The sequence below is a fragment of the Elephas maximus genome, chromosome 12 (assembly GCF_024166365.1).
Source record: "Elephas maximus indicus isolate mEleMax1 chromosome 12, mEleMax1 primary haplotype, whole genome shotgun sequence".
Lineage (NCBI taxonomy): Eukaryota > Metazoa > Chordata > Mammalia > Proboscidea > Elephantidae > Elephas > Elephas maximus.
In genome coordinates, this window is record NC_064830.1 from 76,606,751 (window position 1) to 76,622,787 (window position 16,037).

At 45.7% G+C, this 16,037-nt stretch overlaps 1 protein-coding gene across 3 annotated transcripts in view; it reads left to right on the forward strand.

Moving 5' to 3' along the window:
* Positions 1 to 16,037, forward strand: part of ABCC1 (ATP binding cassette subfamily C member 1) — a 178,437-nt gene that overhangs the window by 108,048 nt on the left and 54,352 nt on the right. For all 3 annotated transcript variants that reach the window (XM_049904936.1, XM_049904938.1, XM_049904937.1), the window contains exons 13-14: positions 12,052 to 12,198; positions 14,811 to 14,898. In XM_049904936.1, the coding sequence (XP_049760893.1) occupies positions 12,052 to 12,198; positions 14,811 to 14,898 (235 nt within the window). The remainder of the gene's footprint in view (positions 1 to 12,051; positions 12,199 to 14,810; positions 14,899 to 16,037) is intronic.

Here is a 16,037-nt window from a genome sequence, read left to right on the forward strand (position 1 = left end):
AATAATGACAGTTCTTAGCTGTGTTGACGAATGTACATTCTTATGGGAAGTTATTATGAACTGTCATCACACATTTTCATAAATATGCAGCTTTTCTGTTAGACTACCAGCCAGGCGATCACATGTGAGTTGTAGGTAAAATGCTTAAGGAGCTCCTGCCTCCTGAACGTTTGTGGAGTGCTGTCATTGTGACACTGGATTTTGTCAGGCTCGGCTTGACGTCTCTCAGAGCCTGAACCCATGTTTAAGATGGTGTGGTGAAGAGCTTTGGTTCTCAAAGGTGAGCGTGCACCAGAATCACCTGGAGGGCTTGTTATTTTGTTTTTTAAATAATGTATTTACTTATTGTCGAGAATATGCACAGCCAAACACACCAATTCAACTGTGGGTACATACACAGTTCAGTGACATTGATTACATTCTTCTACAAGTTGTGTAATCACTCCCACCCTCCTGTTCTTCTTCTATTAGCATAAACTCACAGTTCTGTAAGGTTCTTATCTAATCTTTGAAGTTGCTGTTGTCAGCTTGATCCCACATAGATAGCTCTTAAAAGAGCACGATGCTCAAGGCAGACCTTTTTTGCTAGTTGAGTTAAACTATTTGGGGATATTTTTGGTTTAAGGTTTAAAGATTATCCCAGGGCAATAGTTTCCGGGGTTCATCCGGCCACCATGGCTCCAGAAAGTCTGGGTCCCATGAAAATTTGAAATTCACCTCTGTAACCTCCCCCCTCCCCCTTTTCATTAGGATTCTCCTGTAGAATCTTTTATCTTTTTAAAAATGTTATTTTGTCGTTGTCCTTGACAACATAAGGAGCTCCGGTGGTGCTGTGGTTAAGTGCTCCACTGCTAACCAAAAGGTTGGTAGTTCAAACCCACCAGCTGCACCATGGGAGAAAGAGGTAGCAGTCTGCTTCCATAAAGATTTACAACCTTGGAAGCCATATGGGGAAGTTCTACTCTGTCCTATAGGGTCACTATGAGTTGGAATTCGACTTGACGGCAATGGGTTTGGTTTCATTTGGTTGAGAATATACACAGCAAAACATACGTTCTGTAGAATCTTTGATCAAAATGTTCAGTAATGGTAGCCAGGCACCATCCAGTTCTTCTGGTCTCCTGGCAGAGGAGGCAGGTGTTCATGGAGTAGGAAAAAAAACGCATTGCAGTCAAGTTGATTCCAACTCATAGTGACCCTATAGGACAGAGTAGAACTGCCGCCCTAGGATTTCCAAGGAGTGGCTGGTGGATTTGAACTGCTGATCTTTTGGTTAGCAGCCATAGCTCTTAACCCCTATGACAGCAGTGCTTGTTAATACACAGAGTGAGTCATGGGTGGGGCCTGAGAATTTGCATTTCCAACAAGTTCCCGGATGCTACTGATGGCGCTGGTCCAGGATCTGCACTTTGAGAACTGAGGAGTAGATCTTTGCTACTCAAGGTGTGGCTTACCTGCCAGCAGTATCGGCATCACCTGGGAGCTTGGGCCCCACCTGGGACCTGCTGAATTTGAATCTGCATTTTCGCATGTTCCTAGGTGATTCATATGTCCACTAAAGTTTGAGAAACACTGACAAACAGTAGTCAGCCAACTTTTTTGGGAAGCACCAGATAGTAAATATTTTAGGCTTTTTGGGCCAGTCTCTGTTACAACTACTCAGCTCTGCCTTTGTAGGGCAAAAGCGGCCGGTGACAATATATAAATAAATGGGTGTGACTGTACTGCTGTAAAAATTTATAGACACTGTCATTTGAATGTCTTATAATTTCCACATCATGAAATATTATTTCTTTTTTATTTTTCTCAACCATTTAGAAGTGTGAAATCCATTCTAAGCTTGTGGGCTGTACCTAGACAGGTGGTGGGTTGGATTTGGGCTGTAGCCATGGTTTACAGACCCCTGGCTAGAGGAATGGAGTGTTCTTCTGAGGGTCAGGACACTTGCTGCCTTCTGCTGCCAGCTCATTCTGTGACCGTAGGTCAGTCATTTTATTTGCTTGGCTCTGGTTTTTCTCATATGAAAATGAAGGGCTTAACCACAGGGATGTCAGCCATAGGCCCTGCACTTCCCTCCCAGGCCCACGGTAGACCTCCGCAGTCGATTGTGGCATTCTTGCCTCCTGAGTTAATGTTCAAGAGCCATCCAGGTGACCACTGTCAATTGTCTGCAGTTGGCACAAGAAATGACATCTCTGCAGTTCTGGTACTCTGTGTTCCTCAGATCTTTCCAGCTCACCTGTCCTGTCACTTGGGGCTGGAGTCATGCTGTAGCATTCTTTTCACACTCCAGTCTCCCTGACTCTCCCGAGAAAATCAAAACCAACCCCGTTGTCTTCAAGTCGATTCCGACTCAGCAACCCCACGCAACAGAGTAGAACTGTGGCATAGGGTTTGCAAGGCTGTAAACTTTACAGAAGCAGACTGCCACATCTGTATCTCCTGTGGAGTGTCTGGTGGGTTTGAACCATTGACCTTTCAGTTGGCAGCTGAGTGCTAAACCACTATGCCACCAGGGATCCTTTGACTTGCCCCAGGATTTTGAAAAAGTGTCTTTATTTTTTAAAAGTGAAAGTAATATAAGGCTGTTGTTGTGTGCCATCGAGTCGATTTTCGGCTCATAGCAACCCCTTGTGATGGAGTAGCACTGCCCCATAGAGTTTTATAGGAAACCCTGGTCGCGTAGTGGTTAAGTGCTACGGCTGCTAACCAAAGGCTTGGCAGTTTAAGTCTGCCAGGCGCTCCTTGGAAACTCTGTGGGGCAGTTCTACTCTGTCCTATAGGGTCGCTGTGAGTCGGAATTGATTCGATGGCACTGGGTACTCTTTACAGGAGCAGATTGCCAGGCCTTTCTTCTGTGGTACCACTGGGTGGGTTCAAATTGCCAACTTTTCGGCTAGCAGCCGAGCACCTAACTGCTGACCCCCAGGGCTCCTGTATAAAACTGGAGGTAGTTATATATAGAATTTTCATTTTTATTATTTTTTAAACTGTTAAATTGTAACTACATGTTAAATATCTTCTTTTATATGTGTGATAACATTTCATTTTAAAACAGAATAAACTCGCGTGGTAAAAAATAGTCAAAACTGTCTAGCCTTGGCACTATTGACATATTTGGCTGGATGATTCTTAGTGGTGGGGGCTGTCCCGTGCACTGTAGGATGTTTAGCAACATCCCTGGCTTCTACCCACTTGATGCCAGTAGCACTCCTCCCCAAATTGTGGCAGCCTAAATTGTCTCCAGCCAAAAAAAAGAAAACCAAACCCATTGCCATTGAGTCTGTTCTGACTCATGGTGGCCCCACGTGTCATAGAGAACAGCTGAAGCTCCATAGGGTTTTCTTGGCTATAACCTTTATGGTTGCAGATCGCCAGGCCTTTCTTCTATGGAGCTGCTGGGTAGCTTCGAACTGCCAACCTTTTGATTAGTAGTTAACTGCAAACTGTTTTTGCTAGTAGAATTACTCTCGTTAAGAACACATGATCAACAGTGAAAGGCATAGCTCCCTCCCTTTTGAAGACCTGGTCACCTGATTTCCTTCCCCATACCAGTTTCTTCTGTATATTTCCAGAGTCTGTATTTCCATATTTCTCTATTCTAAATTTCCAAAAGATTTTGAAGGGCAGCTTGAGAAGACAGAGTAAAGTGTTATAATGAAATGTGCAAAGACCTGGAGTTAGAAAACCAAAAGGGAAGAACACACTCAGCATTTCTCAAGCTGAAAGAACTAAAGAAAAAATTCAAGCCTTGAGTTGTAGTATGGAAGGATCCTGTGGGCAAAAAATTGAACACTGCAGGATAACTCAAAAGAAGGTGGGAAGAATTCACAGTCATTGCACCGAAAATAAGTGGTCGACGTTCAGTCATTTCAGGAGGTAGCATATGATTAAGAACTGATGGCACTGAAGGAAGAAGTCCAAGTTGCACTGAAGTCTTTGGTGAAAAACAACGCTTCAGGAATTGACAGTACCAATTGAGATGTTTTTGACAAATGAATGCAACACTGGAAGACAGCTACCTTGTCAATCAACTGGAAGAGATTCATATTGGTGACCATCCCAAAGAAAGGTGATCCAACAGAATGCAGAAATTATCGAACAATATCATTAATATCTCATGTAGGTAAAGTATTGCTGAAGATAATTCAAAATTGATTGCCACAGTACATCGATAGGCAGCTGCCAGAAATTCAAGCTGGATTCAGAAGAGAAGGTGGAACAAGGGGTATCATTGCTGATGTCAGGTACATTTTGGCTGAAAGCAGAGAATACCAGAAAGATGTTTAAACCCAGCCAAAACCCACTGCCGTAGAGCCGATTCTGACTCATAGTGACCCTGTAGAACAGAGGAGAACTGCCACATAGAGTTTCCAAGGAGCACCTGGCGGATTCGAACTGCCGACCCTTTGGTTACCAGCCCATAGCACTTAACCACTATGCCACCAGGGTTTCCAAGATGTTTTATTGACTAAGCAGAGGCATTCAGCTGTGTGGATCATAACAAATTATGGATAACATTTCGAAGAGTGGGAATTCCAGAACACTTAATCGTGCTCATGGGGAAGGTTACATAGATCACGTGGCAGTCTTTCGAACAGAACAAGGGAATACCATGTGGTTTAAAGCCAGAAAAGGTGTGCCTCAGGGTTATTTCCTTTCACCATATTTATTCAGTCTGTATGCTGAGCAAATAATTGGAGAAGCTGGGCTATATGAAAAAGAACACAGTATCAGGGTTGGAGGAAGACTCATTAACAGCTTGCGATAGATATGCAGGTGAAACAGCCTTGCTTGCTGAAGGCAAAGAGGACCTGAAGCACTTAAGACTATAGTCTTCAGTATGAATTATACCATAACATGAAGTAAACAAAAATCCTCATCACTGGACCAATAAACACCATCATGATCAGCGGGGGAAATATTGAAGTTGTCAAGGATTTCATTTTATTTGGATCCATAATCAACACCCACAGAAGCAGCAGTCAAGAAATCAAGTGACGTAGTTATTGCATTGGGCAAATCTACTGCAAAAGACCTCTTTAAAGTGTTAAAAAGCAAAAATATCACCTTGAGGACTAAGGTACGCCTGAGCCAAGCCATATATATGTTTGTTTGTTTTTTTAAATCGGCACTTCAGTAGTTTCCATCTTTTTGTTATTGTGAATTGTGCTGCAATGAACATGGGCGTGCATATGTTTATTTGTGTGAAGGCTCTCGTTTCTCTTGGATATATTCCTAGGAGTGGAATTGCTGCATCCTATGGTATTTCTATTTCTAGGCAAGCCATATTTTAAATCACCTCATATGCATGTGAAAGCTGGGCAGTGAATAAGGAAGACTGAAGAAGAATTGATGCCTTTATGATGTTGACAAAGAATATTGAATATACCATGGACTGCCAGAAGAACAAAGAAATCCGTGTTTGAAGAATGCTGCTTAGAAGCAAGGATGACTAGTCTTCATCTCACGTAGTTTGGACATGTTATCAGGAGGGACCTGTCCCTGGAGGAGGATATCATGCTTGGTAAAGTAGAGGTTCATGGAAAAAGAGGGAAGATCCTCCACGGGAGGGATTGACACAGTGGCTGCAACGATGGGCTCGAACGTAACAATGATTGTGAGGATGGCACTGGACCAGAGGTGTTCTGTTCTGTTGTACACAGGGTTGCTATGAATCAGAACTGACTCGACAGTACCTAACAACCACAATGACGTGCCCATACCGGCATGACAGTAAATATATGTAATAAATGTTTTTATACTTCATTTATTTTACTTTTACGCAAATGACAGCGTATGTTCTATATATGAATTCTTTTATAGGAAAAGATGTGTGGCCAGAGGGGGAAGGTGATACAGTTTAGTCTGTGATTTGTGTTATATTTAAGATGGGGGCTTAGGGCAGGCAGGGTGTTTTCCTATAGCCTTTTGCTCTACATGTTACATCCTTTGACAAAACCTACCGTTTCTGCGTTGTCATTCAAATGAGCTGGCCTTTCACTTACCATTTTCTCCCTTGGCCTCCCATATGAAGCCACAGCAAAAGATGCTTAAAAGCAGGACTGGCTTTTCATGACCCCTGAATTTGCCACTCAGTGCCAGGGGAGAAAGGGGAAGAGCGGAGGTGTGGGTGGTGATAGACTTCCAGAGATGGAGTTTGTTGAGCTGTTTGGCATTAAACAGATGAGCCCAGGTGTCGGTTAGAGATCTTGGCCCTGCCTGAGACACCCAAGCCTCTGACTACATTAGGATAAAATATGTGGGCTTCGGTTCTCTTGGAAAGTGTTTGCATGTTCTTTCCACTGGCGAATTCCTGCACCTCAGGGATGATGAGGTGTTTACAAAGCGGTAGGTGTGATGGAAGGCAGATGCCGGGGAGACCAGACAAGAGTGGGGATGCCATCAGCAGAATTGATGGGGTTGTTTTTCTGGAATATGGAGCTTGGCATTTATCATGTCTACTTAATGTCGTTTCCTAAAACAGCATCACCAAGCAGCCACCAGTAACTGGTACTTTCAGTCTTGGAAGATTTGTGAGCTTCTCTTCTTCTGTTTACCTTGTAACTACCTTCGTTAGGATGATAATTATCATTCCATATGGCAATTATCTGTTGTGTAGTTGTCTGCTGGCCTGATGGTAAGGTCCGTGTCTCCGTTTTTTTATGCTTGTATCCCTAGAATGTGGGGACTTGGCAAGAAGGAGTGACAGAATAAGTGATTGAAAGATTGAACTGTATTACCAGCTCTTCTGCAAATGACAGAAACCTAACTCAAATTGGCTAGAGTAAGGAAGATTTTTTTTTTAATGTGGTGGAATATATATGATATGAAATGTGCCATTTTAACTATTTTTTAAGTGGACAATTCAGTGGCATTAATTACATTCACAGTGTTTTGCAACCTTCGCTGCTACCTATTTCCAAAACCATAAAAAAGGTTTTCGTGTCACAGAATTGAAAAATCTGGCAATGTACTGGTTTTACACATGGCTAGGGTTTCAGGCATGGCTGGATCTAGGTGCTCCAAAGATGATGTTAGGACTAACTCCCTCTCTGTCTCTCAGTTCTGCTTTCTCTTGGTGTTATTTTTTTTTTTTTTTAATCAGACAGATGGCTTACTGTATGATGGCATGGTGCCTGCCAGCAATTCTAGCCTTACATCCTCTTTCTGCAGCAATTCCTATGGTCAGATAGCCCTTTTCTCCAGTGGTTCCTAAAAAGCTGTGAGATTGAGTCTCATTGGTTGTGGTTGGTCAGAGATGAGATGTTTCCATTAGCAAGGCCTGGATCATGTTGGCCAGGCTTCTGTGGGAGGTAGGAGAGGGGAGCAGCCATGGCTGAAACTCGTAGGCTGACACTGGGGGAGGTTCAGTTCCCCATGGGAAAATTGGGGTGTTGTTATCAGAAACTGGAAAGTGGATGCTGGACAGGCAGAACTAACAGATGTCTACACAAAAGAAATCAGGGTTTTTTTTTTTGGTGCTGGTGGGCTGGAGCCTGTGTGCTTAATGCCAGGTTTCCCAGTGGAGGTGGTATTAGCACTTTGGGTGGGACGGTTCTTCATTGTGGGAAGGACTTGCCAGATCCTTAGCCCTCGCCCATTACAAGACAGCGACAAACCTCAGCCCCCAGCCACCTGCTGCCCCACTCTTTGACAGCCCCACATGCCTCACACATTTCCACATACCTCCTGCTAGAGAACCTGGTTAATATCCTTGTTTTCCCCTAGACCATGAGTCTCAGGATTGCCACCACTAACTGACTCCCCTCTCCCCAGCACAGAGTACCTGGCACACAGTACGTGCTCAGTCAGTAACTGGTGGATGAATGAATGAATGATCTTCACTTTCTGGAGAAGTCAGGACCGTGGATCTAACAGAAACGGTGTGACTTTGCTCCATCTCTGTGTACACCCTGTGCTGCCAGAAGCCACCCCATTGATTGGGCCTCTGGTTACCAGGGGGCCGGTATGATCTGGTGAACACCTCGGCCTGGCCTTCTCCACTGCTGAGAGGACACCTCTGAGTGTCATCCCCTGCCCTTAGGCAAACCCATCCGTCCGTCCGTCCATCCGCCCCTCCCTCCCTCCCTCCATTGAAACATCCCTCCATCCATCCAACCATCCGTTCATCTGTCCGTCCATCTACCCATCCATCAAACGCTGAGTATGAGCAGTGAACTCAACAGGTAAAAATCCCCGCCTTCATGGAGCATTCGTTCTAACCAGGAGAGATAGATATAATAAACCACTCAGTATGCTAAACCGTCTTAAGTGCTGTGGAAAAAAAGTAGATTTGGGTCAGAGGGACAAGGAAGGCTTGCACTTTTAAGTAGAGGGGTTGAAGGCCTCACTGAGAAGGTGACATTTGAGAAACAGCCTGAAGGAGGTGATGGAGTGACCCAGATAGAGGGGAGAGTGAGTGCATAGGCCCTGAGGCGAGACGTGCCTGCATGTAGGAGGAATAACCATGGAGACTAGCAGGGCTGGAACAGAAGGAGCGAGGGGGAGAGAGCAATAGGAGAGAATGCCAGACAAGTTACAGAGAAGTGAAAGCTTCAGGTCAGGTGGGCCCTGAGGCCCCAGCCAAAACTTTGGCTTCTAATTTAGTAAAATAGGCTGACTTTGGAGAGGTTTTTTTTAATATATTATTTTTATTGAGATGTATTTCACCATTTTAAAGTATACAATTTAGTATTCTTTAGTATATTCGCACGTCTGTGCAACTTAGTATTCTTTAGTATATTCGCACGTCTGTGCAACCATCACCACTATCTAATTCCAGAACATTTTCATCACCTTGAAGAAAAACCCATACTCGGCAGCAGTTATCCCCATTCCCCACCCCCGCCCCCACCCTGGCCCTATCCAGCCAGTTGCCATTGAGTCAGTGCTGGCTCATGGTGACCCCATGTGTGTCAGAGTAGAGCTATGCTCCATAGGATTTTCTACAGCTCATTTTTTCAGAAGTGAAATCACCCGGCTTTTCTTCCAAGGCACCTCCAGCTGCTAATTTCCAGTCTTTCGGTTAGCAGCCAAGTGCGTTAACTGCACCACCCGGTGGACTCCTCCTCAATCCTGAGCAACCACTAACCTATTTTCTGTCACTCTGGATTTGCCTATTCCGAATACCTCAAACAAATGAAATTACATAGTACGTGGTCTTTTGTGTCTGGTTTCTTTCACTTCGCATGATGTTTCCAAGGTTCGTTCATGTTGTAGCACGTATCAGTGCTTCATTCCTTTTTATGTGCCGTTGTTTGGAAATGTTTTGAGTAAAGAATGTCTTTGGACAAGAAGGTCAGGGCATCCTTACGCTTGTGCGAGGGAAGCCACTGTGTGCAGATATCCTGGGGACCTTTTAGCACTGGTGTCTTGAGTGCCTGCCTCATCTTTGGCTGTGGAGCCTGGAAGATTTCCGTGTCTTACATCAGCGTCATTTAGCTTGTTAATGTCTGAGCCAGAACAGGAACCACCTCTGCTTCCCAGCCTGTTGTTCTTGGGACCAGGTTAATAGATTCTTTGGAAGAGTGGACCAGAGGCCTTGAACTTAGTCCTATAAGAAGAAGTACAGCTGTCATAGATTGCATTTTCTGTGCCCCAGGCACTGTACTGAGCACCCTACGTAAGCCACCTTACTCATGCTCCCAGCAGCCCTGCAAAGGTGTATCATGATTCCCATTTTATAGAGGGGAAAAGAGGGGCTTGCTCATAGAGGTTGACATACCCAGGTTCAAGTTCACACAGCTGATATGCAGCAGAACTTGATGATTTTAATTTTTAAGCTTTGCTGCCTCCTGGTAGGGTACAAAGAAATGAGGCAGCTGAGACCCTGAGAAGACCCAGGACCGTAGTCACCCCCGAGCAGGGTTCTAGTGTGAACCTCCTGACTTCTCGTCATTCTGCCCTGAGCTCAAGAAGCCAGGGACCCAGGGAATCTATTTCCCCCAGGGAAACCTTGAATGAACCTAGGAGTACGTGGCCAAAATGGGGGCAGGAGCTTTTGTCCACCTGCGAGGGACCAAGGTTTTCCAGATTGCTCATGATCTTACAGACTGGGTGATCTTGTAGGATTCCTGCCGTTAACCTTCCCTGGCGACACCTGGCGCTGGCCTCCTCCCACCAGGGGTGGGCTGGGCAGGTCTACCCAGCACATGTCGGGCCACAGAAATCTCATGCACTGCTCTTGTACCTCCTTCCCAGGAAAAGCAGCCTGGCGTGTAGTTCTCAGGGGCCATTGTTTCTCCGGGAGAGGTGACAGGTGTAGCGTGTAAGATGCTACAGTCTCAAGCCACCACCCCAACTTAAGGTCGTTTCTGAACTTTGTTATGAAACCCTGGAAACCACTTCACTCAAGTCTGACTTTGTTTGTGGAGTAGGGAGTGGCCTGGGGAGATCCTGTGGCTATTAATGTTTATCCTTCTTTCTTTTTAATTGTTCATTTCCTGGGGTATAAAATTTTATATGATCTGGAAGGAACTTTAAAGAATGGCATTAACTCTTCACCTTCATTTTACAGATGAGACGATGGAAGCATGGAGAGAGGGGTCCCGTGTCCCAGGTCTTATTTATTCAAGCTGTCAGTATTTAGTGAGCACCTACCGTGTGCTTGGGCTTGTTCGAGGCATCACAGATGCAGCCACGTACAAAAGTGGTGTAAAAATGGTGTGGGGGCGGTGTCTCATCTCCTGTCTTTTCACAAGAGTAAGGAGAACCAAGGTCAACAGCCCAAGGCTGATTGCTACGAGGCGGAGGTCAGACATGCTTCCTCTCTCTGCCGTCTTTACCAATACTGACACCAACCGTACCTCCCACAGCACTCTCTGCTACTGTGCTGGGTTCGATAATTCATTGTAATGGCCACACAGAACTCACAGACAATACTCAGGACTGTAGGCTTTATTAGGGAAGTAACAGGTTACAATTCAGGCTCAGGAACGCTCAGGATACAGGTCTTCCATCAGGACAGCCTCTTCCCAGCTGTGCCCGCAGGCACACCTCTCTCTGGCCTTTTGGCCTCTGCCCTGCTCAGGGAAATGTTACAAAGCTCCTTTAGCTCTGCCAGTAACTGCCCAGAGGCACCCTACTCTGTCAGTAAGCTTCAGCCCAAAGGCACTCAGCTTTCTTGCTCCCTGGGCCAGGAAGCCCGCTGCGCCGTCTCCTGCTGATCTCTCTTGCTGCCATTTCTCTGCCAATGCTTCTCAGTGTTTTCATGTTGCCTCTCTCTCTCTTCTCTCTCTCTCTCTCTGTATCTCTGTTGGTCTCTTGGTTTCAGGAGCTTCTCAGTGCAGGAATCCTGGGTCCAGAGGACATGGTCTGCTCTTGATTCTCCCACCCTGGTGGTGGTGGGATCCTTTCCCTGCTCTGGAATTGGCACTTTTTTAAAGTCTACTGAGATGGCATAACTGACCAGTCCTCTTAGTGGGCCACAATTACCCTACTAGCACAGTCCCACCTATGTGATTGTTACAAGACCATGGCAAGAAAGGCCACACAAAAGTGATCCATCGCACCACAGCGGGAGACAGATGATAAATAAATATATTTAATAAATATACCAAATAAATTATAACACTACGATGTAAGTGATAGATGCTAGGAAAAATATGCCAGGGTAACAGGATAGAGAGTGATGGTGGGCTGTTTTGGGCAGAATGCGGTGGCGAGGGCAGGCCTCTCTGAAGTGAGGGGCAACCAGGCCCCTGTCAGGGTGGGAAGAATGTTTCCGGCAGAGGAAACTGCAGGCAGAGCTCAGAGGTGAGATTAGTTGTGCTTGGTGCTGGTGAGGGAAAGTGAGAATGCCTGGCCAGCATGTCGCTGAGCAGGTAGGTGGGAGAGGCCAGGGCTTTGGGCTCCTGGTCACTCATTTATCCAGTTCATTCTCTGAGTGTGTGTTGAGTGAGCGTCTGCTGTGTGCCAGACACAGTTGTCGCCCACTGCATACCCCACAGGGAGGCTGGATGCTCTGCAGCAGAAGTATTGGCTGCTCCTGCGATCGTGACTATGACGCTCATGCAGGGACAGTCATGGGTGTTGGTGTTCTGCTTCCAGGTGGCCCTGTCTACATTTGCCGTCTACGTGACTATCGACAAGGACAACATCCTGGATGCTCAGAAAGCCTTCGTGTCCTTGGCCTTGTTCAACATCCTGCGATTCCCCCTGAACATTCTCCCCATGGTCATCAGCAGCATCGTGCAGGTACAGGGCAAGGCCAGGAGGACTTCCGAGGGGGCGTCTGGGGTTGAGGAAACCAAGCCAAAGGCACTGAAGTGCCCCTCGATACAGCTTCCTTTAATCAGAATTCCCATTGTGCCTGTGGGCTTGGTGAGGACGAGAGCCGCAGCTTTCCTTCCCTTTTTTTTTAAGTTTTAAACTTTTTTATTGCCTAAGTAGTTTATATCCATTAGAGATGAATTGGAAAATACAGATAAGCATAAGAAAGAAATTTGAAGTTGCTCATAATCCTACCACTTTCTGTTAACGTTTTGGTGTATGACATTCCAGGTATTTTCCAATTTTTAACAAAATAATTTTTTTTTATTGTAGCAAAAATTTACGTAATAAAACATTTGCCCATTCAACATGTTTTACATGTACAGCTCAGTGATGTTGTGATTACGGCCACGTTATGCAGCAATCACCACTGTTGCTAAATTGTCCTGTTGCCCTAAGGGGAAGCTCAGTGCCTCCTGTGCACCACCCCGCTCCGCCCCGTGCCCCCCATCCCCGTAACCGCTAAAAAGCCTTGGTCTCTAAACATTTGCCTTTTTAGGTATTTCAGATAAATGGGCTTTCATGCTTTTTTGATCATGCTCAAAGTAAATACATTTTACTTCTTGGCAGGGAACCTCAGCAACAAACGTTTACTGCAACAAGGCTTTCTCTTGCTCTGTGAAATTTTTTCTGAAATACTGTGTGCTGTTCTGCCCTGCCTTGCGATGTCCTGGCCCGTCCTGTCCTACACTACACTGTCCTGTTTTTTAAAAAATGCACCTCTTGATCTGCTAAACTGGTTTCACCACCCACGATAGGTCTTGACCCACCATTTGAAAAACTTCTGCCTATGGAGTCCCTGAGGAATCCTGGTGGTGCAGTAGTTAAAGCACTCAGCTGCTAACCAGAAAGGTTGGTGGCTCAAGCCCCCCAGCCGCTCCAAGGGAACAAGATAAGGCAGTCTGCTTCTGTAAAGATTTATAGCCTTGGAGACGCTGTGGGGTAGTCCCGCTCTGTCCTGTAGGGTCGCTATGAGTTGGATTCGACTTGATGGCAGTGGGTTTGAGGTTTTGGATGGAGTCCCTGGGCGCAGGCAGTTAGGTGCTTGACTAGTAACCAAACACACCCAGGGGGTTGGTGGTTCAGACCCACACAGAGGTGCCTGGGAAGAAAGACCTGGTAGTCTGCTCTCAAAAGATCCCAACCTGGAAAACCCCGTGGGGCACAGTTTACTCTGACATTGAAATTGGTTGGCAACTGGTTGTTTTTTTTTCTTTTGTGGGGGTAGACCCCCTAGAATCCTAAAATGCACGTGAACGGCTCTTTAAGGAGAGGAAACTGTCTGGTTTGTGACCCTTTTGCAGTATTTGAAGCGGCTCCTACCACTTTTCTGCTACTAGTGTTTTCCACACTCTCTTTAGCATCATACACATTCATTTTGGAGAGCTCCAATTTCAGCCACATAGATGAATCAGCCTTAAGATGATGATATTCCGGTTGTAGGCTTTATTAAAAATAAAAACCTTTTATTATGAGAAATCTCAAATGTACATAGACGTAGAAGGACTAGTGTAATGAGCCCCCATGTTCCCATCACCCAGATTCAGTGTTCTCAACCTTTTGCCACATTGGCTTTATCTAACCTTTCACCGCCTCCCTTCCTCCTTCCCTCCCTCCCTTCCTTCCTTTCTTTGCCAAAGAAGTTTGAAGGAAATCCCAGACCTCATGACACTTCACTGTAAATACATCAGCATGCATCTCTTCTTTCGTGGTTATGATACTTTCCTTGGACCTCACAAAATTAGCAGTAATTTCTTAAAATAATACCTAAACCAAACCCATTGCTGTGGAGTTGATTCCGGCTCATAGTGACCCTGTAGGACACAGTAGAACCGCTCCATAGGGTTTCCCAGGCCGTAAATCTTTATGAAAGCAGACTCACATCTTTCTCCTACAGAGCCACTGGTGCGTTTGAACTGCCAGCTTATTGGTTAGCAGCTGAGTGCTTAACCTCTGTGCCGTCAGGACTCCTTAAAATAATACTTAGTCCACGTTAAAATTTTCCAGATTATCTCCAGCATGTCCTTACAGCTGGGCTGTTTGAATCAGGACCTATTTCTGTATTTGGTCCTTAGGACTCTCATGCTCCTTTTGTTTTTAATTGTTGTAAAAATACATATAACACAACATTTGCCAATTCAGCACCTTTCATTCAGGTGTACAATTTAGTGATATCAATTATATTAACGATGTTGTGCAACAATCACTCATAATTGTTGTCAAATTTCCCATCACCATAAATCTTACATTCTTTTTAGTCTAGGATAGGCCCTCTGCCCTTCTTTTTCATGCTACCTTTGTGCTTTTAAAGCAGAACAAACAAGACCCCAAAACATGTTTTATTTTTGATTCTAAAACTTAGGTTTGTTATGGGAAACTTGGAGTCTTCAGCAATAAAGGAGGATGGGGTCCCCTTTGTACACAGGGGTGACCCCTGAATGCTAGCTTCAGTCTGTTTTATAGGTATAGCTAGCTTCATGTTGCTTTTTAGAAATCGTTTTAAACATCACCACACCCTGTAATTGCTCTCCATCTAGGCGAGTGTCTCCCTCAAACGCCTCAGGATCTTCCTGTCCCACGAGGAGCTGGAGCCCAGCAGCATTGAGCGGCGGCCTGCCAAAGATGGTATGTGTCCACCCCTCTGAGATGTGGCCCCTTCTTGGCTGCCTTTGGGGTTGGCTCTTCCTGGCAGCTTGTCTGCAAGGCCCCAGGGAGCGAGGTCTCTGCAGAGGGGACCAGAAGGCAAGGGAAGACCTCTCTCTTACCTTACATATCCAGGAGGATGAACTCACAGGTTTGCTTTCTTGCTGGGAGGTGGCCACTGGGTGAGGCTTCCCCCTGGGCATCTGCTTCCAGGCCTGGGACCTTGGATCCCTTCAGGACAGGCCAGAGAGACACACGAGGGCCTTGCAGCCTCTCCAACCTCCACCACCCACCGGCTGTGTATATTTGAGCAGGTCACTTAGTTGCTCCGAGCCGCAGTTTTCTCACCTGGGTAATGGGGGTAAAGCTGCCTTTCTTGGCAGGGTGCTATGTGAGTTTTACTGGAAGGTTTGTTAATTTTTTAGCTTACTGGTTGCTCATTTTCCAGTTGACTCCCCAGAGCAGGGATCTTGTTTGCAGCTGAAACTCCAGGCACTTTATAAATTAATAAACATTAATAAATTACTTAATAATAAATAAATAGATGACTATTAGTAGCACTGGCAGCAGTGACCCCTGTCACATACTGCTCCTGCACTGCGTGGTCTCGTAACTCATCTGCTACCACCGCCTGCTGAGACAGGGGCTGTCACAACGCCCATTTTACAGATGGGCAAACTGGCCCAAGTAACTTGCCTGACATTGCACAGCTAATCAGAAGTAGAGGCAGGATTTGCACCCAGCGGCCGGTCAGCGGAGTCTGCTCTACCTGTTGTACTGTGTTGCCTTGCTGAAGTTTATTGAGCACCTGCTATATGCCTGGAAACCCTGGCGGCGTAGTGGTTAAGAGTGCTACGGCTGCTCACCAAAAGGTCAGCAGTTTGAATCCACCAGGTACACCTTGGAGAAACTATGGGGCAGTTCTTTTCTGTCCTATAGGGTCGCTTTATTTCAGTTATGCATAAAACTATATCTAGTAAGGAAACCCTGGTGGTGTAGTGGTTAAGAGCTATGTCTGCTAACCACAAGCTTGGCAGTTCAAATCTATTGGGCGCTTCTTGGAAACTCTATGGGACAATTCTACTCTGTCCTGTAGGGTCACTATGCGTTGGAATCGACTC